General features: G+C 36.6%; 1 protein-coding gene across 2 annotated transcripts; it reads left to right on the forward strand.

The window, feature by feature from the left end:
- Positions 1–1,322: 1,322 nt before the first annotated feature.
- LOC125231620 lies at positions 1,323–3,399 on the forward strand. 2 transcript variants are annotated; one of them, XM_048137085.1, is made up of 2 exons: positions 1,323–1,420; positions 2,021–3,399. In XM_048137085.1, exons 1-2 carry the CDS (start codon positions 1,387–1,389, stop codon positions 3,217–3,219), a joined length of 1,233 nt encoding a protein of 410 aa, XP_047993042.1. In that variant the 5' UTR covers positions 1,323–1,386; the 3' UTR covers positions 3,220–3,399. The 2 variants fall into 2 exon arrangements, with proteins under 2 accessions (XP_047993042.1, XP_047993041.1); XM_048137084.1 differs by lacking the exon at positions 1,323–1,420 and adding an exon at positions 1,712–1,813.
- Positions 3,400–23,052: the final 19,653 nt, after the last annotated feature.

Consider the following 23,052-nt stretch of genomic DNA (forward strand, 5'->3'; position numbering starts at 1 on the left):
ACTTAGGGCCACTTGCACCAACCAAAATAGAGGGTTAACCTTCGGGTTTTTAATTTTAATATGGAATTTGCCAGTTGACAGCCCATTAACCCTGAGTTAAGTGGTTGGTGCAAGCGGGCCTTACACAACCGAAAATGGAGGGTTAACCCGAGGTTAACCCACCATTTTATATGGAATTTGACAGTTGACAGGCCACTAACCTTGAGTTAAGCGAGTGGTGCAAGTAGCCCTTAATGTACTTGTTTAGGTAGGTAATGTAGGTATGTTAAAACTTAAGTGAGATATAAGTACAGACTTGAATCGATTGCCATTAACAGTGCGTGCCCCGCGCTCGTTATCAGCCCTTATCGTCGCCATGTTGGAGCCAACACGAAATACTTGTAGAGAAAAGAACGACGTATTATTAAGCAATAATATAATTTATTGAAATTAATTTCCATGGAGGGAGTACCTAGTCTGTTCATATTCTTTGATGAATACTTTTGCATGTTAAATTGTATCTTGTTATTTAATGCATGTTAATTATAAGATGTAATGTTTTGAAAAGAAGTTGCCCGCCGAGTTTCTTGCCGGTCCAATAGTGGATACCCCCCTCCCAACTGAGGGGGGACTGAAATCTTCTCGAGGCTGAGGCGTAGGGTTAGAGCCGGCGTAGCTTTATTTGACGTTCATATGCGCATTGTAATATGCCTACTTGAAAAATAAATATTTCATTTTCATTTCATTTTCATTTTCATTTCATTTTCATTTACAAAGAATAAAAAGAAATAATACATACTTATATACACCTGTTTTGAGAATAAAGTATGCAGAGCACATGAAACTACTCTTTTCAGTGCTACTCTTGATACTCGCAGCGTCCACTGGCGGTACGCAATAATATGATAATCTTACACTTCTACCTAATGGGCCTCAGTCTCAGTAAAAAAAAAGTAGTATGTATGTCTATACTTATCATTCAGATTTGCTGCTACTTATGCAATATACATTTAAATTGCTTAAGTGTATTTACTTATTTAATTTAAATGATTTAAAGAAATCTCTCCCAGTCAACCTCGAGGCTAAACAGAAAGATTGTGAGCGGTGCTACAATTACAACAGTAAAATCAAAACAAAGGGAAAGGCCACGTCTTTGCCTTTGGCTAGTCTGTGGCCAAGAGTAAGCACATTTATAATAAAAATACGGAACCCTAAAAAAAGAAATAAAAAAGTATTCTTTAGGATGTATCAAGATTTGCAATTTCTTACATTTTTAACTAAGTATACCTATTGCGGTTTTTAATTTAAAACACATTAATTTAATGTGGCAGTGCACACAGTCGTTTAAATTTAATGAGTATGTTTATTAAGTAAAATGTAATAAAATTCAAGTGTACGGAGACTGCAATGTCTGTAATACCTTTTATCATATTATTCATTTGTAAGTAAAAATAATTCTTAAAATGGCAGCATTTTTATCTACCAGACTAAACAGCTCAAAAAGGTACCTTTAGCGATGGAATGGGTATCTTCAGCGATGGAATGGGTACCTTTAGCGATGGAATGGGTACCTTTAGCGATGGAATAGGTACCTTTAGCGATGGAATGGGTATCTTCAGCGATGGAATGGGTACCTTTAGCGATGGAATGGGTACCTTTAGCGATGGAATAGGTACCTTTAGCGATGGAATGGGTACCTTTAGCGATGGAATGGGTACCTTTAGCGATGGAATGGGTACCTTTAGCGATGGAATGGGTACCTTTAGCGATGGAATGGGTACCTTTAGCGATGGAATGGGTACCTATTTAAACTCCACTATTGATCGCAAGGCTGGTTCGTTCCTCGCTCAACGCATTGGCTTTGCAATGCAGCGAGTATGGAAAATTATACTCATACTGTATTCCGCTGATGTTATAAAAAAAGTTTATATTATTATTTACCTACCTATAGGTAGCAATGTAATCAAATAAAATCAATTTACCTAAATGATTTTAACATTCATCCATCAGTGCCGTACAATTTTTAATCATTCTTTTGCAGTATTTCGCGTTGGTTACAGCGCGGACAATCTGGACTTATTCGATACAGAATCAGACGACATATTCAGCAGCGTCATCGGCCCCATATTCAACCAGAGAACCCCCCACTCCATCTCCAACATAACCCTCTCTGACGACCCTCGCGTGCTCAAGATTCGCACTCTCTCACCTCTACTAGCACTGTTCGATGATGATGATGATGAAACCTCTAAAACCCCCACAACTGAGACTCCGACACAAACTGAGGCTCCAACGCTCACAATTAATTATGCTCAAAGACGTCCGGCAAATCGTGGTCAAACCCAAAAAGAAAACACCACACGACCACCGGAATGGACGCTTCTCAGAACTCAAAATAAACGAACCGAAAACATCTACAAGCTCCTTTACAAAAACCCTGAAACCAAATACGAGTTCGAGCAAATACTCGAGCAGCCGGTACCTACCGTCCCCGACTTCACAGTTGACGAGTTTAACGAAACTACAAAAAGATTCAACCAATTGTATGCTCTGTTTGAGAACAGTACAGATGACACGAGCATGTCTCGCAGACTATATTCCGAGAACCCGCGGCGACAGAACAGGAATCTGCTCATGAACCTGCGTCCCTACAAGCGGGACCCGATCGCTCCGGTAGTGCGGGAGCATAACATTGAGAAGTTACAAGCTTTGGCCAGTCATTTTGGCCTTTCGAGCTCTGTGTCTGATGATTTGATAAGACAATCCGTCCAATTATATTACAAAGACCGCAGAGCGTTGGAGAGGACGGTGGGACTCATGGCGCAGTTCGTTTACGGCGCTCAAAACAAATTTTTATACGCGCAGAAACTCAGGGACCGGTACAAGGAGGTGCCCCGATACCAAATGGGCTACTCTTTCGCTGTTTTGGAGAATTTGAACCTACAGTTTTACATGGGGTATTTTTCGGTAGCGCAGTTTCGGAAAACTAAAATCAAATTGTCTTATAATGAAGAAATGATGTACATGCTGAAGGTTTATGAAAGGATGTTGCGGATTAGGGTGGAGTTTAGTGAAATATGTAATTACATAAGGGCGCTCGAGTTCGAACGAATGCGAAGGGAGAGATTGAGGATGGGACATGAAGACGAAAAAGATAGAATTTATAAACCACCCACCAAGCCCAGTTCAAAATATTATAGTGCGACCAAAGATAGGAGTAAAAATAATAAGAAAAAATAAATGAGGGCGCCAATGTGCTTTAGTTGGCTATACTTACTTATTATTCGACAAGCCTCAAGCAAACTCGTTTTCAAACGACTGCTCCGCAAGCATCTTCTGACAGAAGGATTTGAAAAATAATGTTCATCATCATATATTATCTAAATTATATACTTACATTAGTCCTTAGAATATTTGTTTATTTGATGGTCCAAGAGCTGGCAGGATTTTGGAGTAGGTCCTTGAGGCAACCTGGAAAGGTGCTCAGATGCTTCTCTGATCATAGCCAACATCAGGTCTGCAAGTCTGGCAGCTGGGGAGCGGGGCTTTATCGAGCTATGAATTTTTGAAGATTTAATTTTTTGAGGCCCAAAAAAGGTGTTTGAGGCAACCTGGAATTATTAAAAAGTGAAAATAGAGTTCCTCAGAAGTCGCATAGTATTTATGCCAGATCGTTTGGCCGGGTCCTTCACCGTGCCAGAACGGTACAAAGTGGTAAAAAAAAATTCCAAAAAAGGTTCTTGAGGCAGTCTGTCATTTTTACCAGTGAAAGATGAGGGTCTAAATAGCCATGGAAAAATAATGCCATGACATGAGGTGGGGTCCGTACCGCCATTCGATCTTGAAAGTCAATTTTTTAGTTTTTCGTAAATAACTCGTAAACGGTGGCCCGCAGCAAAAAAATATGTTAAACAGAAAATATCTACATAAAATTTCCTACAAGAAAGGTTATGTACGTTTTTTCGATAGGATCAATATATAGATGGATAATTTAGTAAGAAAGTTTTTTTTAATCGATTACATGCTCCGTTTTTCGTCAATACCTCGTAAACGGTGGCCCACAGCAAAAAATTATGTTAAACAGAAAATATCTACATAAAATTTCCTATAAGAAAGGTTATATAAGTTTTTTCGCTAGGGTCAATTTTTTAGTTGGAAAGTATTTTTAAATAGATTTTTGGGCCGTTTTTTGTTGATAACTCAAAAACGGTGGCTCACAGCCAAAAATAATGTTAGACAGAATTAATCTACATAAAATTTCCTACAAGAAAGGTTCTATAAGATTTTTCGCTAGGATCAATATTTTAGTTGGAAAGTATTTTTAAATAGATTTCATGGGCAGTTTTTTGTTGATAACTCGAAATCGGTGGATCACAGCCAAAAATAATGTTATACAGAATTAATCTACATAATATTTCCCACAAGAAAGGTTCTATAACATTTTTCGCTAGAATCAATATTTTAGTTAGAAAGTATTTTTAAATAGATTACATGGGCCGTTCTTTGTTAATAACTCGAAATCGGTGGCTCACAGCCAAAACTAATGTTACACAGAATTTATCTACATAATATTTCCTACAAGAAATGTTCTATAACATTTTTCGCTAGAATCAATATTTTAGTTGGAAATTATTTTTAAATAGATTTCATGGGCCGTTTTTTGTTAATAACTCGAAATCGGTGGCTCACAGCCAAAACTAATGTTACACAGAATTAATCTTCATAATATTTCCTACAAGAAAGGTTATGTACGTTTTTTCGATAGGATCAATATATAAATGGATAATTTAGTAAGAAAGTTTTTTTTAATCGATTACATGCTCCGTTTTTCGTCAATACCTCGTAAACGGTGGACCACAGCAAAAAATTATGTTAAACAGAAAATATCTACATAAAATTTCCTATAAGAAAGGTTATATAAGTTTTTTCGCTAGGATCAATTTTTTAGTTGGAAAGTATTTTTAAATAGATATTTGGGCTGTTTTTTGTTGATAACTCAAAAACGGTGGCTCACAGCTGAAAATAATGTTAGACAGAATTAATCTACATAAAATTTTCGACAAGAAAGGTACTATAAGATTTTACGCTAGGATCAATATTTTAGTTGGAAAGTATTTTTAAATAGATTTCATGGGCCGTTTTTTGTAAATACCTCGTAAACGGTGGCCCACAGCTAAATAAAATGTTCACGAGAAAAAATCTACATAAGATTTCCTACAAGAAAGGTTCTATACGTTTTTTCGCTAGAATCAATATTTTAGTTGGAAAGTATTTTTAAATAAATTACATGGGCCGCTTTTTGCTGATAACTCAAAAACGGTGGCTTACAGCCAAAAATAATGTTATACAGAATTAATCTACATAATATTTCCTACAAGAAAGGTTCTATAAGATTTTTCGCTAGGAGCAATATTATAGGTGGAAATTATTTTTAAATAGATTTCATGGGCCGTGTTTGTAAATACCTCGTAAACGGTGGCCCACAGCTAAATAAAATGTCCACGAGAAAAAATCTACACAAAATTTCCTATAAGAAAAGGTTACTGCAGTTATAGGTTACTACAGTTTAAATCCACATCCACATCACTTTTGTCTGAACTCATTTTGAAATTTGAAAAGCATAGGTATTTGATAAATCCGAGCAAATATAGGTATAATTTTTTAAATTTCCGCGCTTAAACTTTTTTTGAAATCTTTTTGAGGCAAAGTTTTAACCGGTGACATTTACCGCATTAATAGTTTGGCAAAAAAGAGTAGAAATAGAAAGTATTATTAGGGGCGCCACAGTCTATGTAAACCGTTTTGCGAGGGGCGACCGTCGCGGCCGTCGCCGTCGCGTCTCATCGCATCGTCTACTTCCATATCGATAAGGTTTGATTTCGTATGCGTCGCATCTCCGTCGCGCGACCATCGCGCGACCGTCGCCCCCGAAAGCCATGGCGTGAGCATTTCTTTTTTTGCCACTTTTATGTAGTGTGATATTTTTTAAAAAAAATATGCTATTTCTAATCAGAATTACTAGCTTTTTCAATCCTAGTAGTTAAAAAAATTGTCCCATACATTTTTTCTTATTTTGTTACCATTTTCCGTACATGTTGTATAAGGTAACAAAAGAGGAAAGTGTAAGCCAAATTACAACTTACGAAAATGCAGACGAAAAAACATTGCAACATTTTTTATGGGAAACAAAAGAGATCCCATTGAATGCTATTAGCGAAGAAACACATGCTTATTAATCATTATGACTTGTGATAAAATCCTTAGAACAATTATTCCGAATAAGTTTATTTCCTTCAACATTATGGATTTGTACAACTATGGACTTTGATTATTATGGCTAATAAATTTTATGACTAACAATAATTATGACTTTCAAAAATCGGCACTACAATTTCTGACGTTTAATTTTATGACTGGTGATAATATGACTAAGAAAAATTATGACGGAAAACGTTATGGATAGTAAAAATCGGACTTAAAAAATTATGGGAACCAATAGAGACCCATATGCTTTTCGTGAATGTAGGCACCCCTACTGCCCCTACTGGTGGTGCCGGCCGCTCGAACCGTGTTTTGCCGCAAGTCACCGCTAGTTCGTGCACTGCAAATAGTGAATGAGTTTTTAGACGTAGGCGCCACGTCTAAAAACTCATTCACTATTTGCAGTGCACGAACTAGCGGTGACTTGATGTTGATATTCTTGCGAGCAGATGGGCGTTTATACGTGACGAATGCATGAGGTTTTGTGTGGGATTGGAGGAATGAAGGCATCTGTTATTTATTACTTATGTTTTGGTATGTAATGTTTTGATTTTGCTGTTTATTTAATATTTAATTTTGTGTTACTTGTTGTAATGTTTATTTAAAATTCACGGTGCTTTAGTTTTGTATACTGTCATACTGTGTAATTTTCTTTGAGTAAATAAATAAATAAATCTATTTAAATATTATTGATCCTAGCGAAAAAACGTACAAAACTTTTATTGTAGCAAATTTTATGTTTGTTATTCCCGTTGAAGATTGATTTAGCTGTGGACCACCGTTTTCGAGTTGTTTGCAAAAAACGGCTCGTGTAATCTATTTAAAATACTGTCCTACTAAAATATTGATCCTAACGAAAAATCTTACATAACGTTTCTTGTAGCAAATATTATATAGATTATTTCTGTTTAATATTATTTCTGGAAATAATTTCTGATCCTAGCGAAAAAACGTATATGTACAACCTTTCTTATAGGAAATTTTATGTAGATTTTATTCTCGTGAACATTTTATTTAGCTGTGGGCCACCGTTTACGAGGCATTTACAAAAAACGGCCCATGAAATCTATTTAAAAATATTTTCCAACTAAAATATTGATCCTAACGAAAAATCTTATATAACCTTTCTTGTAGGAAATATTATGACGATTAATTCTGTATAACATTACTTTTTGCTGTGAGCCACCGTTTTTGAGTTATCAACAAAAAGCGGCCCATTTAAAAATACTTTCCAACTAAAATATTGATTCTAGCGAAAAAACGTATAGAACTTTTCTTGTAGGGAATCTTATGTAGATTTTTTCTCGTCAATATTTTATTTAGCTGTAGGCCACCGTTTACGAGGTATTTACAAAAAACGGCCCATGAAATCTATTTAAATATACTTTCCAACTAAAATATTGATCCTAGCGAAAAATATTATAGAACCTTTCTTGTAGGAAATATTATGAAGATTAATTCTGTGTAACATTAGTTTTGGCTGTGAGCCACCGATTTCGAGTTATTAACAAAAACGGCCCATGAAATCTATTTAAAAATAATTTCCAACTAAAATATTGATTCTAGCGAAAAATGTTATAGAACCTTTCTTGTAGGAAATATTATGTAGATAAATTCTGTGTAACATTAGTTTTGGCTGTGAGCCACCGATTTCGAGTTATTAATAAAGAACGGCCCATGTAATCTATTTAAAAATACTTTCTAACTAAAATATTGATTCTAGCGAAAAATGTTATAGAACCTTTCTTGTGGGAAATATTATGTAGATTAATTCTGTATAACATTATTTTTGGCTGTGATCCACCGATTTCGAGTTATCAACAAAAAACTGCCCATGAAATCTATTTAAAAATACTTTCCAACTAAAATATTGATCCTAGCGAAAAATCTTATAGAACCTTTCTTGTAGGAAATTTTATGTAGATTAATTCTGTCTAACATTATTTTTGGCTGTGAGCCACCGTTTTTGAGTTATCAACAAAAAACGGCCCAAAAATCTATTTAAAAATACTTTCCAACTAAAAAATTGACCCTAGCGAAAAAACTTATATAACCTTTCTTATAGGAAATTTTATGTAGATATTTTCTGTTTAACATAATTTTTTGCTGTGGGCCACCGTTTACGAGGTATTGACGAAAAACGGAGCATGTAATCGATTAAAAAAAACTTTCTTACTAAATTATCCATTTATATATTGATCCTATCGAAAAAACGTACATAACCTTTCTTGTAGGAAATTTTATGTAGATATTTTCTGTTTAACATATTTTTTTGCTGCGGGCCACCGTTTACGAGTTATTTACGAAAAACTAAAAAATTGACTTTCAAGATCGAATGGCAGGGTACGGACCCCACCTCATGTCATGGCATTATTTTTCCATGGCTATTTAGACCCTCATCTTTCACTGGTAAAAATGACAGACTGCCTCAAGAACCTTTTTTGGAATTTTTTTTTTTACCACTTTGTACCGTTCTGGCACGGTGAAGGACCCGGCCAAATGATCTGGCATAAATACTAGGCGACTTCTGAGGAACTCTATTTTCACTTTTTAATAATTCCAGGTTGCCTCAAACACCTTTTTTGGGCCTCAAAAAATTAAATCTTCAAAAATTCATAGCTCGATAAAGCCCCGCTCCCCAGCTGCCAGACTTGCAGACCTGATGTTGGCTATGATCAGAGAAGCATCTGAGCACCTTTCCAGGTTGCCTCAAGGACCTACTCCAAAATCCTGCCAGCTCTCCGTCTAAGGTCTTCTATCCCCGGTGTGGCGTTCAGTGGGTCAGCGGTTCAATAATATCCTTAATGTTATGAGCAACTGTGCTGACAATACACTTTTTCTACTCCCGAACTGTTATTGGTCATTTACAGGGTCGTGAATACATAGATCTTTAAAACTCTACATAAAAGTATTTACCGCATGCGTGCAGTGATGAAAAAATTGAGTCAAAATACAGGAAACAGTGTGATTTTCACGAAAGTTTTCAAAACTATTGAAAACTAAGTTATAGTACATTACGATAAAAAAAGGAAGTTCGAAACGAGTGGCGAGTTACGAAAATCGTACGACGTTTTTCAGTACAGATGAGCCTCGTAGTTTCGACCTGTCATATAATGAGCAACTTCTCGCACTAGTGCGTAAAAAAACACCATCTGTACTGAAAAGTATTGTATGCAACGGTGTTTAACTGAGTCAAAAAATACCCGTGGCGTCTTTATTAACAATTTTCGGCTTCGCCTCAAATTGTTAGCAACGAACTCGTCTATTTTGACTTCCTTTAAACGCCGGTTGCAAAAAATACTTCTATAAAATAATCTGATTTATAATTTCTAGTTGGATCATATTTCTTTTCAAACAATCTTTCAAAAGCTTGGAAACGCAGCCGTATTAAAAAAAACTGGTTTTAGTACTGAAGCAACAATAGCTCGGGACAAACTGTTTTTCATTTGTGTTCATTTGTGGAACCAGACTACAACTGATAGACGCTGCATTTTCAATCGTCCAAGAAGATCCAGATATTAAAATAACTTTTTCACACTTTCGCTGCGGTAGCGGATCGAAAAGCCTAATAAAAAAAACTTTATCTTCTTCTGTCAATGAAAATAAAAATCTAGTAAGTATGTATGGAATGCATATATTATTGACTGCATTTTAACTTTGACGAGCAGTCTGAGATACGAGATTATTTCAAAGTAGTGACGAAATAGCCTATATTAAGATATTTGTATGTTCTAGTGGATCGTATTTTTTGTTTTACGCTATCACTCACCGATACTTTAAATAATTACATTCAAAATTAGCCTATATCTGCACATAATTATTATATTTTGTAATATTTGTAACTATCTTTTTGTAAATAAATATTATCGTTTAACTTTTATTATTATATAGAACACTTATTATATGGATGCATTTGAAATAAGAGTACTCGTATGTTTATAACTGTACATAATTAGGCATTAAACACGAGAGTTGTTTTATGAAACGAGCCAAAAGGCGAGTTTCATAATAAGGCAACACGAGTCTATCATTATGCACCAATCACACAAATAACTATTATGAAACGTCTTACGATCCATCTACTAAGCTGTGGTCCATATTTCTACGCTGGCAACCCGCCAGACGTAGGTTGTAGCTGTACTCACAATTTAAAAAGTTATCTTTTTAACAGACTCTTTTTGAAATTCGAACGTTGGCAACACTAAATATTCCGGGCATTAGCACTATGTATTTTGTGTTTTTTTTTTTTTTTTTTTTTAATGTGTTGTATTGTACCTATTGATGAATAAGTTTTTGGCCAAAGTGTTATTTCTGGTACGAGCTTTTATTGCTAACTCTAACTGTAGATTTTAAATACTAGTAGGTTACATTTATTATAACTAAAGTCGTGAGACTTGAGAGGTCTTTAATTGAATGATCTTTTTATTTCAATATAACACTTATATAAAAATTTATACCTATACAATACATAATTATCATAAACTAATGAAAAACTTGTGGAAATTTTCGCTGGCTTGGTTGATGTCTTGGTGGCTCAGTTGGCAGAGCGTTGGAGTATCGATCCAGAGACCGTGAGTTCAAAGCTCAACCAAGGCAGTAATTTATCACTTTTCTTTCGTCATCTCAACACTCACATCTTTCTTCCTCAATTTATTCTCCAGCGTTGTTTAGGTTTACCCAATAATATGTATAATTTTTTAACTCTTAAACTAGGTGGAACTCCGAAGAGTTTAAATGACATTTAATTCTTGAAATATGTATTGAAATACGATGTTAAAATTATATGGCAACCTCATGTACACCATATATATACCTACTTCAATATGAATTTGTGCAAACGCCTCAACTCAATCGAACAACCGCAAGACTACACATAAGCAGCCACAGGACTACAAATCATGGAGTGGAAACCACACAGAATCTCTGAAACATAGATAGGTATAGAGTATAGTCTATGGTTCGATCTGATGATGTTAACTTAATACACCAGTCAAAGAGTCCATATTAATATCGTCACTACTTTTAAAAATCTCGTCTCACGGTGTTCCTCAAAGTTAAAACGCAGTAAGCCTATATACATTCCATACATACGTACTACAATTTTCTTTTCATTGACAGACGAAGATACAAGTTTTTTTTTAAGTAGTGACGATATGTCTGTTTTGAGATAGTATTATCACGTTATACCTACAAGGATTTTCATTAGGGTAGGTATGTCACTTTTGTATGAATAAAAATGAAGATTGTTTTTTCAACTGATAGTTGCCAAAAGTCAGGTTAAGGTCTAAAATAAAGAAAAATATGTTTAATAAAGTACGATATATGCACTATTTAATAGGAAAAATCTAAAGATCATTGTTTTTTTATGGGATAGGAGGCAAACAAGCCTGATGGTAAGCGATCACTGCTGCCCATGGACACCCGAAACACCACAAGATGCTTACTTTAATCATATAAAAATAAGCAAAGCACATATCTGGAAGGTTTGTATGTAGTTTTCATAATTTGGCGACATAACTGTCATCTGAAAAATATATTTTGCTCAAATGCTCGTAATAATGCTCAATTTGGTTACTTTCAAGGAGTATTTATTTATTTTTTTAAATCTCTCGTCTCAGTGTGAAAGGCTGTATTGTGCTGTAGTTGACTAGAGTACACACAACTCACATCAAACCTCCAAATGTGATTAGTGTGTGTACGGCGGTAGACATCGTGTTCATCGCACTAATATCTTCAGTGCACTAAGTAGATTTAGTACATTGTGTATGTACCTTACAATACGTCTAAAAAGGGCGTAATTTGTGTTTTTTTTCAACTCCTTGTCATTTACGGGGTCATGCATAGATCTTTAAAACCCTACATACTTAAAAGATTTCAAAATAAATAAATCTATAGGGTGACGTGATCAACAGTTAACAACCTTTCAGACCTTCATAAATCAGTTCTATTTAAAACGTATCCAGACATGTGTTTCCTTGAGTGTTTCTTGGTTATCTGGCTTTAATTTGGAATTTAAATTTTAAATGAAAATCTAAAAGTACCGTACGTAACTAAAATGGTTTTGGCTACGTAGTTTACCTGTCGGCCGCCGCAGACACTTGCATACTTTATCTCTGTTTTTAATATTTATTTGTTTTACAAAGGGGGGGGGGGAGTTGTTGTTTGCCGCCGAGTGAAACACAAATTTTTTTACCACACCAATACAAAAACTAAAAAACATTAAACTAAATCAAATCCAGCAATCTATTCAATATTTATGATCACTTTTATAATATTTTATTTACATGAACATATTCACATGACTATATAAGAAATTAAGACTAAACTTAATAGCTAGCTAATGTCTAAAATAGGCCCTTGAGGCATTGTACTAAGGGTACTGGCGACATTTCCTCGCTGTATCGCAATATTATCACGTACAGACCCTAGATATTAACTCGTGGTACTCGGACTAATTAATAATAGCAATTCGTTGCTCTGGACCGACCGACACGGGAGATTTGTGGTGTGTTTTACAAATTAGACCGTTGTACCACAGTATAATAAAGAGTACTATCGTACAGTATGGCCACTCTCGCTCCCCGCTGAAAGTGACGCCCACCCCATTTCGGTTATTTCACAGTAAATACCGCCTGTCAAAAACGCGAACAGTCGACCTGTCATATTTCACTCATAGAAGCATAGTACGCGTTCACCTACACGAGCTTAGACTGTGTGCTAGGAACGAGCCTCTTTCATATATTTGATCGCCAGTGTCCGAGGTGTGGTTGTACTAACAGACAGTTTGGCTGGAAATGAAACTGCTTTGTTTTAATAAGAACTAACACTAAGACACAACGTTTAGAAAGAGGCGTCTGACTGGCAAGATATGAACTTCAGAGCAAATAATATAGAGAGCTGATAAGCTGCCATGCAGTTGTCGTTGTGTGCATGATGCGTGATGACACGACTCGTAAAAGTTACAAGGTACAAGCGGAACTTGTCATACTAGACATTGACTACCAGTTGTAAATTGTACCTTGTAACTTCGAGAAATGGGCCCCTGGTAGTTCGCATGTACACAGCCAGGGAAATTAATGATGAATTATGTCATAAATGTTTTCTGTGTACCTATACCTCTATACCATCGTTGTCTGGGTACCCATAATACAAGCCTTATTGAGCTTACCATGGGACTCAGTCAATCCGTGTAAAAAATGTTCTGTAATGTTTATTTATTTATTATTTATATGTCTGTGGTGAAGAACATTGGCCACACAAAAATGGACGCTTGCACAAATGATTATTAGCCGGCGCCGCCGGTGGGACGTTTTCATATAATTAGGTACCGGAATGCCTTCCCGCCAGTTTTCATTCTAATAGCCAAAACCACATATGGTAACTAGGGCTTCGCTCGCGTTAGAGGAAAAGTTATTAGTCGATTCGTCGTTTTGCCGTGAAAGACGGACAAACAAACAGACACACACACTTTCCCATATTAAAATATGGATAGTAGGTACTAGTAGAGGTGGCGATGGCTTAGGGTCGGTTGCACTAAATCGTCTGTCACCGTCAAAACGTTCGCTAAATTTTATTGTATGAGAAGTTCCATAGACCTCTGCTGCGTGACGATGATGTGTCTGTTAACTGCTTTTGATGCAACTGGCCCTTAGAGGTAATCAGTTAATCACGTCAGCCGCAAAAGCTGGAGACCCGGGTTCGATTCCCGGCTTCGCCACCAGTGGACTTGATAGCTTTTTCTTTGGCGCAAGTTGTCTTTTTCAGTTTACTTCTATTTCTAATACTGAAACGTCCTAGGTAGCCTGAGCCCTAAAAAGAAACTAGTGCTATAAATCGATTTATACTCAATGTCGCTTCGTAGTCTCAGCACGCGCCGCTCGTTATGACGGGCTTAACCCTTAAAGAGATTGTCGCCAGTCGACTCAGGCCAATGTACTTTAAACTAGACTCTAGATCTAAATATTTCCATACAAAATGGTTTCGGAGCACTGGGTTTTATTGAAGATATTTTTCAAATGCGAAAGATTATTTGTCTTGCTTATCTTTTATTATTTTTCTTGTTGGATATTGTGAAAATATGATGACATTTTTCTAGCAATGAATTAAATCCAGTAGATTTAAGACGCCTTCTTAAAATGTACTTTTCATAAAAAAAGCTTTTTATTTAGTTTCCAACATTAACCTTAGTGCGTATTCACATAATCCGATCTGATATCGGATGTAGGACCGATATCTCATACATTACAGGCGCCATATTGGATTTTTTCCATTGAAATCCTTCCGACATTCGATATCGGATCGGATAATGTGAAAACGGACAGACCGTATCATTTGATAATGATAATGCGTGCCTTGACTTTCATGTCATGTCTTTCATGAGAGTATGCAAAATGAAATAAAAACCGGCCAAGAGCGTGTCGGGCCACGCTCAGTGTAGGGTTCCGTAGTTTTCCGTATTTTTCTCAAAAACTACTAAACCTATCAAGTTGAAAACAATTTTCCTAGAAAGTCTTTATAAAGGTACCCTAACAAAACATATTTTTTTTCACTTTTTATTTTACCACTTTGTCGGCGTGATTGATATACATATTGGTACCAAATTTCAGTTTTTTAGTGCTAACGGTCACTGAGATTATCCGCGGACGGACGGACGGACGAACAGACAGACAGACATGGCGAAACTATAAGGGTTCCTAGTTGACTACGGAACCCTAAAAAGGACCGTTCAAACCTTGCAAACTAACTTTTGAGGGTATGTCATAATGAAAAACTTTTATTGTGGGACCAATGCTCAAATCGCAAAAAAAATTGGTTGTTAAATATAAATGAGCGACATCATGACAATCGAAATATTGTGAGAAACAACCAAATGGTATTAAATCACCAGTGGATTGTCCCCAGCTCGTTTAAGATGATTATGCAGTCATTATATAGAACAGCGCCATCTATCGACTGATTTAGTACCCTCGCTCGTTTAAGATCATTATGCATTTATTAGTATAGCCTACATAAGATAGAACAGCGCCATCTATCGACTGATTTAGTAACTAAACATATGTAATACAGCTAATTCAGTCTACTATGGACACGGTACAGTAAATCAACGGTGGATTGTCCCCAGCTCGTTTAAGGTCTTTATGCAGTCATTAGTATAGCCTACATAAGATAGAACAGCGCCATCTACCGACTGATTTAGTAACTAAACATATGTAATACAGCTAATTTAGTCTACTACGGACACGGTACAGTAAATCAACGGTGGATTGAACTCTCGCTCGTTTAAGGTCATTATGCAGTCATTAGCCTACATAAGATAGAACAGCGCCATCTATCGACTGATTTAGTAACTAAACATATGTAATACAGCTAATTCAGTCTACTATGGACACGGTACAGTAAATCAACGGTGGATTGTCCCCAGCTCGTTTAAGGTTTTATGCAGTCATTAGCCTACATAAGATAGAACAGCGCCGTCTATTGACTGATTTAGTAACTAAACACCTGTAATACAGCTAATTCAGTCTACTGTGGACACGGTACAGTAAATCAACGGTGTATTGAACTCTCGCTCGTTTAAGATCATTATGCAGTCATTATAAGATGAAAAAACGCCATCTATCGACTGATTTTGTAACTAAACACCTGTAATACAGCTAATTCAGTCTACTACGGACACGGTACAGTAAATCATCGGTGGATTGATCCTCGCTCGTTTAAGGTCATTATGCAGTCATTAGGACCCACGAGGGAGAGATAATTGTGATCTATTAGCATACCCGGGTTTAACAGAGGGCAAAAATGTACTTACCTGCAATTAAGTAAAAAATACCTACACATCGTGTTTTTTTTATGTTACTTATATATTCACATTTGAATTCGACACGTCGTTAGGCTCATCAACCTACCTATTATGTATATCTTTTTTTTAATTTTTTTTTTTTATACCTACAAAATAAGTATGATTAAAGACCCTTAACAATAAAATAAAAGCAAGTGTCAAATATCTTACGTCACAAAACAACATACAACATACAATCACGCCTGTATCCCATAAAGGGGTAGGCAGAGCACATGAAACTACTAAAGTCTCAGTGCCACTCTTGGCAATTAAGGGGTTGAAAGAAAACGAAAATTGTGACATTGCAGTGACAGGTTGCCAGCCGAGAGGCTACGCCACAATTTCACCCAAATCCCACAGTCGACTTCTACGACACCTACGGGAAGACTGGGGGTGGTGAAATTCTTAACCCGTCACCACACGGGCAACGTCACATGTCTTACGTCAAAATAAATAACATTAGGAAGGTCTTACAGTAACACTCGTGTGAGTCAGAACTCTCCACAAAATAAAATCAGGATGAGGAAAATTGTATTTTTCCGTCCCCGTAATGAATTGATTCCATAATTTTACCCTGAAATCCCTATTATTCATTTGAGAGGAACGATATTATACAACAATGCAAATACTTTATCGATACAAGTGCGAAAAGGAGGATAATAACGTTACATTGGGTATCAGCGATCAACCAGCCAGTAAAGTAAAAAAAAAAGATCACATGTACCTAATTGTCCCGAAGTTATCAAACATGCGATCTAAGGCTTCCTTATTTTCAGGCCAAGGTGTGTATACTATTTTTCTATTAGAGACGGGAAGCGCGGCCTGAATTTGATGCATTCCAGGCCGCACAGGAAAAATAATTGCACTCTGAAGTACCTACTGCTTGCATCTATACTAATATTATAAATGGGAAAGTGTGTGTGTTGGTTTGTTTGTTCGTCTTTCACAGCAAAACAAAGCGACGAATTGACGTGATTTTTAAGTGGAGAACCACAACTTCGGAACTTCGGACCGTCAACATCAGCACCTGAGGATGCCTCGCAGAGGCGAAACACGTGTCGAGTTTTGTATTTTTGGTGGTGGGTTGTTGTATTTATTTGCGTTTTTAATTTTTGCGGTGGGAGGGTGGGAAAATTAAGTGCATGTAAAAATACGCAAGTAAATAACAGGTTGGCATTGATTGACTTCCACATTATCTATTCGCGGATTAGCAAAGGAACGTTCTAGTTTATAATTAACATGGATTTCCGCAAAGTAATGCCTGATTCCATCGATTAATACAAGTGATTTTTAAACCTCCCAGTTTCAGAAGATTAAAAATTGCATAAAGCCGTCCCGACTTCCCCTCAGAAAAAGCAATCAGTTTTACGTTTATAGAGATTATCTAGCAAAAGACTGGCACTGTTCAATTATTCGAAACTCAACCATCAAACACAAAAATTAACTTTATACCCTTCTTCATAAAGTCTAAATTGAAACAAGTTTTTATGTTAAAATCTTTTTCACAGTAGGTAAGTATTTTATCTGAGGCACTTTAGGCATGTAGGCATATTCGGAGACGTGAGAGATGTGCGCACATTAAAAAACCTTTTAAAAATATTTGTTTTCGATCTTTTCCTGGAGTTCGGGAAGAAATTTGTAACTTTGTAACAATGCGAGTTTGTAACTTTTATGGTACATAAAAGTACTTAAGGCACGTTTCCTGAGTATTTTACAGCAGAATTGTATTTAACTGATAAAATCATTGTTATTGACAAAGTAGTGGGTGCGTTTATCGTCTAAAGTTGATTGATGACTAAGTTGCATTTTACCCACAAGAGTGCTAAGTAATATCAAAGAGGATCAAGTATTATAGAGAGTTACTGTCAAAGTAAAATATGTAATCACAGGGCATAGACTGCCATCTCTCGACACAGGCTTAAAACTTTTAAACCTCAGGTTTGACAATTTGGCCCATATTCTTAGCTTGATATGTGCTAAAATGTCAAATATTAATAATATATTAGCGCCATCTAGCCGAGCGTCCCTCAAAGGTGTAACGCTCTCATCTAGGCCACCGTACCTTTTCCTATATTATGGTTCTGAGGTACGTTTTTTTCCTAGACTGTAGCTATATGTCTTTGGTACTTAATATCCTACAAATTTGAACTTGATTTCCTAAGCTGGCCGGTAGAATTAACCTTTGCACTTGGGATGAATTTGCTCTCTTGGGGATAAAAAGCAAATTTCTCATCCATATTAGAAATATCAAGAGCAGTGTGGTGGAAATAACTATACTTACCTACTGCGTTTTGAGTTTTGACCGGCCTGTTTGGCCTAGCGCGTAGTAACCCTGCCTGCTAAGCCACGGTCCGGGGATCGCATCCCGGTAAGGGCATTGGGCATATTTGTGTGATGAACACACATATTTCGTATAAGTATGTATTTATCTATATAAGTTTATCGTCGCCTAGCACCCATAGTACAAGCTTTGCTTAGTTTCGGGCTAGGTTGATCTGTGTAAGTTGTCCCCAAATATTTATATTTATTTATGTAAAGTCCTGTCGCCATAATATTAAAGATGCTGAGGAGCTCAAAAATATCCGAACACATATTTAACAGAGTATGTTTAGATATTTCTGTCTTGCCTCCGATGGCTCCGATATACAATACGTATATATTTGATGGCGACTGTACCTCGCGCTCGAGAGCAAAATCATGCTGCTAAAGCTAGAACATTTTCGCGAATAAAGACTCAAAAACTTTTTTTTCCAAAATAGGTAAATTTAAAGGTTTTCCTACTCAGAATCACGAGCCCTTTCTATCCTACTAGGCGAAAAAAAGAGTCCCAAATTTTTTTTCCACTTCACATGGAACCGGAACCTGCCATCGGGCCCAGGAAACGAAGGCGTGCCCCAAAAATGTCCGCCGGGGGCAATTTCCTGCGGTTAGGGAATGGAAATACTTGGACTTGCGTACTCGTACTAAAGTACTTAGTATTTTTGTTAAGAGTAGGAACAATCTAACTCCGTGTGGTCATGTGACAAACTCATTATTAATGTCAAATTTCTATCGTTAATATCACATAATAATCGCATTCAGCTTCCTGTTCAATTCGGTGCACAATTGCACATTGCAGCTCACACTACACTCGAAGATTGACTAACAAAAAAATCTACACTATGCTAGAAGTAGGAAACACTAGATACAAACTCATTATTAATATCAAACCTGAAAGTTATTCCTAACTGATGATGACCTCCTCCACATATCCCTCGACGGCGACGGCCTAACAAGCTATAATCAATTTTATATAAAGAAAGTATGTTGGTATTTTGAATCAGCTTTTACGTGCATGGGCACGAGCGTGACTTGCAAAACCAAATCCCTGACTATGCTGTATGCAACTAAAAATATTGAGAGCTCGACAAAAAACAAAAAAGTTAAAAAACTAAGATACACTAAAAAGCGATCAAGCCTACTGGTGGCGAAGCCGGGAATCGAACCCATAGGCTTGATCGCTTTTCCTTTAGTATATGATATATATATATTTTAGTTTTCAATAATACGATTTTTTAACGAGTTTACCATTACTTTGCCGTAAAAACTCGCTGTTACTTTTCCCTCCTCGTATTTTTCCCTGTTCCAAACCGCAACGAGTCTAAGCCGCGGGTGACAACGGATTACTTGCCCCGGATTCGGTATTAGGCTAGCTTTCACGCGCTGCTGTAGGAATCGGCAATGCTATTGGAATTTATATTCTTTATGATGATTCCAGGGGCCCATTTCTCGAAGCTACAAGTTACAATTTACAAGTGGTAGTCACTGTCTAATATGACAAGTTGGAAAGAGACTTCCGTTTGTAACTTGTAACTTTCAGTTTTGAGAAATGGGCCACCGGTGGGATAGATCTGATTTCTGGTTTTCATCATATTATCAAATAACATACGTCGTATAATAGATAACTATGAAAATATAATTATGCAACACTAGCTTTTCGCGTTAGAAAGAGACAAAAAGTAGTCTATGACACTTTCCATTCCTCTAACTATCTCCAATTAAAAAATGATGTCAATTGGTCGCTCCGTTTTGACGTGAAAGATGGACAAACAAACAGACACACACACTTTCCCATTTATAATATTAGTATGGATTTTATTTCTTATCCATGAACATCTATAAATTGATTAGGCACAACGCGATTTATAGCTATAGGAGCGCCTAATCCGTTTTCACATTATCCGATCCGATTTCGGATGTCGGAAGGATGTTGAAATCAAGGGAAAAATCCAAGATAGCGCCTGTAATGTATGAGATATCGGTCCGACATCCGATATCGGTATGGATAATGTGAAAACGCACTAAGCCATTCACAAAATATCTGAATCCTCTACAATCGAGGCGTGAAAATCAAAATCTAAAACATTCCAATGTTAATCCGCGAATAGATAATTAATTTTCCCAACCCCCCCCTCACCGCAAAATTCCTCCGCGTTAGCATGTTTCCTCAGCAGCTCCGATATATCTGATACGACAATGATAATTAAAACCACTTGCTGAGTATTCAATTTTGGAGGTGATTAGTGCCGTTGATTAAATGTTGCATTATTAATATTTTCATCTTCTGGGGATTTATTTGGGTGACAAAGCCTTCTGTAATGTCTTTGTGACTAATACTTGGTGTTGACTCGTGATAACATGAACATTATCATAACAAGAACATTTATTATTGAAGTATAATACTGAGTTTACATTGCATATATGTATTTTTAATCAGACTTATGACTAATGAGTTAACAATTATGGTCCCAATATTAATGCGATAATTTAATTGCTGTCATTTCTTATGTGATTGTGTTTTAGCGTAGCGTAACATTTGATTAAGCATTCAGGTATTTTATTTTAGAACCACTAATATTAAATGGATTAAATTTATTTAACAGTAAAAATTAAATAACATGCCCCTAAGTTCTTTTATTACTATTGCAGTTCTTACTTTAGAAACTTTTATTAGGTAACTACTCAATTTTATTGCAGAATAGATTTAAGTTTGTGCTTTAAAACCCACACTAGCGTCTTTTGAACATCGACGCAGTTGGCGCTATAGCAAATGACGTCTACGTCAAGTAGCTGATCTTTTGAGCGTTGCTTCAAACAGCTACTAAAGAGTTGACTTATTCTAAGGTCTGAGAGCACGCACTAGGCGTGTGACGTGCATATCTAACTATTGAAGCTCATACAAGAGTCCTGAATCGACGCATAGGGTGGTCGCACACTCGTCCGCACCTGTCATATGTATATACTTTCGTATGTGAAGCTAGGAATTTCATCACCCCTTTTCTTCCCGTGGGTATCGTAGTATTAGCTTTTAATTAGTAGGCGGGAGAATGGTAACCTATATGCAACGTCACAGTTTTGTTTTCTTTCAACCCCTTATTTGTCAAGAGTGGCACTGAAACTTGAGTAGTTTTATGTGCTCTGCGGACACCTTGATGGGATACAGGCGTGATTGCATGTATGTATGTATATATGTAGGCAGACAAATAAAGATCAGTCCAGCCAGTTAGAACCACTTACGTGTGTTATTTACTCCTCTGTCGCAATACATATTTTACATGGCGCAGACGCTAGGATATGGGATGGAATAGGCACGCCTAGCAATGCACGGACGAGAAGTTTCCAAAGTTGCAAAACTTTTCTCATGAGAATTTTCGGTAACTTCTGAGAATGTTCTTGAGAACGAGAATTTACCAGAATACTTAGTAACTTCGTAGTTTATACTATGATGTATGCCGATGTTCTCAGGTTCGATCCTGACAGCGATCCTTTTTATTTTTTTTATTTATTTATTTTTTTTATTTATTTATTTCAAAAAAACTTATGACTATATTACATTTTTTTCTTTTCGCCAAACTGGAACCAGTTTGTTGGCGAATAGTGCGCTCTCAAACATATTTTACCTTAATTAAGTTGTTTACCACAAACCACAATGCAACTTACAACTAGCATGCGTTTGCGTACCTACTTCGTCTCACGACAGCAGTGTCTATGAACCTTATTTATATGTTCTTACGATCTGCAACATGTCGCTCTCGTGAAACGAAATATCTACGCATTCCTACCCACTAATATTTACATGACATGATATGTTAACTGAAAATCCACTACTTAGGCAGTTATATTATCTAATAGTGTTGACTTTAATATTTTTTTAAACATCTGTTTACTATTACATCGATCAATTGAACTGTTTAGCTGATTGAGAATCTTAGGTATTATGTATTTGCGAGTTCTTTGGCCGTAGTAATTATTAGCATTATATTGTACATATTTCCGTTTTGTGCTTAGCCTAAAATTACGAATTGTTTTTCTACATATTTTAAAACTATCAAGGCCGTAGTTCTCTAAACATATTAGGTACTTAACTTTTTCATGAACTGGTAATATATTTAACTTTTTATATAATAACAAATAATTTTGTTTACAGTTAGTTTTAGTGGTTTTGTCTACAAGTATATTTTTAATTATTCTAATTTATATTTTGACATGACCAAATCAAGATCAATCAATCAATCAATCAAGAAATAATAGTTCGGTACCCAATTTAAAAAAGTCAGGACTAAAAGAAAGTCGAAATGTTCCCTAAAGTATAGTGAGAATTTAAGCAACTTATTGGTAACTTGTGACGACCCTACATCGTCACAACGGACAGCATCCGGAGCGGTGTAGCGCGACGCGCGACGAGCAGACTACTCCGGCTACACACACCACCGCGGCCCGCCGGCGCCGCGCGCCCATATAACCGCGCGGAGCGCGGACCGACGGTCAGTCGGTGTGCTGAGCCCGAGCAAGGCACAACGGCTGCTCCGCCTGGTGTGGCGGCGTGGAACCTCGCGTTCGCCCCAGGTGTCCCCTAGGTATAAGTCTCCGGGCCGCGTGGATCTCGCGTAGTTAGCCAGGAGACTCTCCTCCCCCCCCTTACCCCAGTAGTATAG

Source organism: Leguminivora glycinivorella, chromosome 12, assembly GCF_023078275.1.
Source record: "Leguminivora glycinivorella isolate SPB_JAAS2020 chromosome 12, LegGlyc_1.1, whole genome shotgun sequence".
In the NCBI taxonomy this organism is placed as follows: Eukaryota; Metazoa; Arthropoda; class Insecta; order Lepidoptera; family Tortricidae; genus Leguminivora; species Leguminivora glycinivorella.

What these genes read in the sequence shown, in the direction of transcription:
- LOC125231620 (XM_048137084.1), top strand. Translation starts at nt 1,732, where the DNA reads ATGGGTACCTTTAGCGATGGAATGGGTACCTTTAGCGATGGAATGGGT. An exon ending in CACTATTGATCGCAAGGCTG is followed by an intron (nt 1,814 to 2,020) that starts GTTCGTTCCTCG and finishes ATTCTTTTGCAG; the next exon opens with TATTTCGCGTTGGTTACAGC.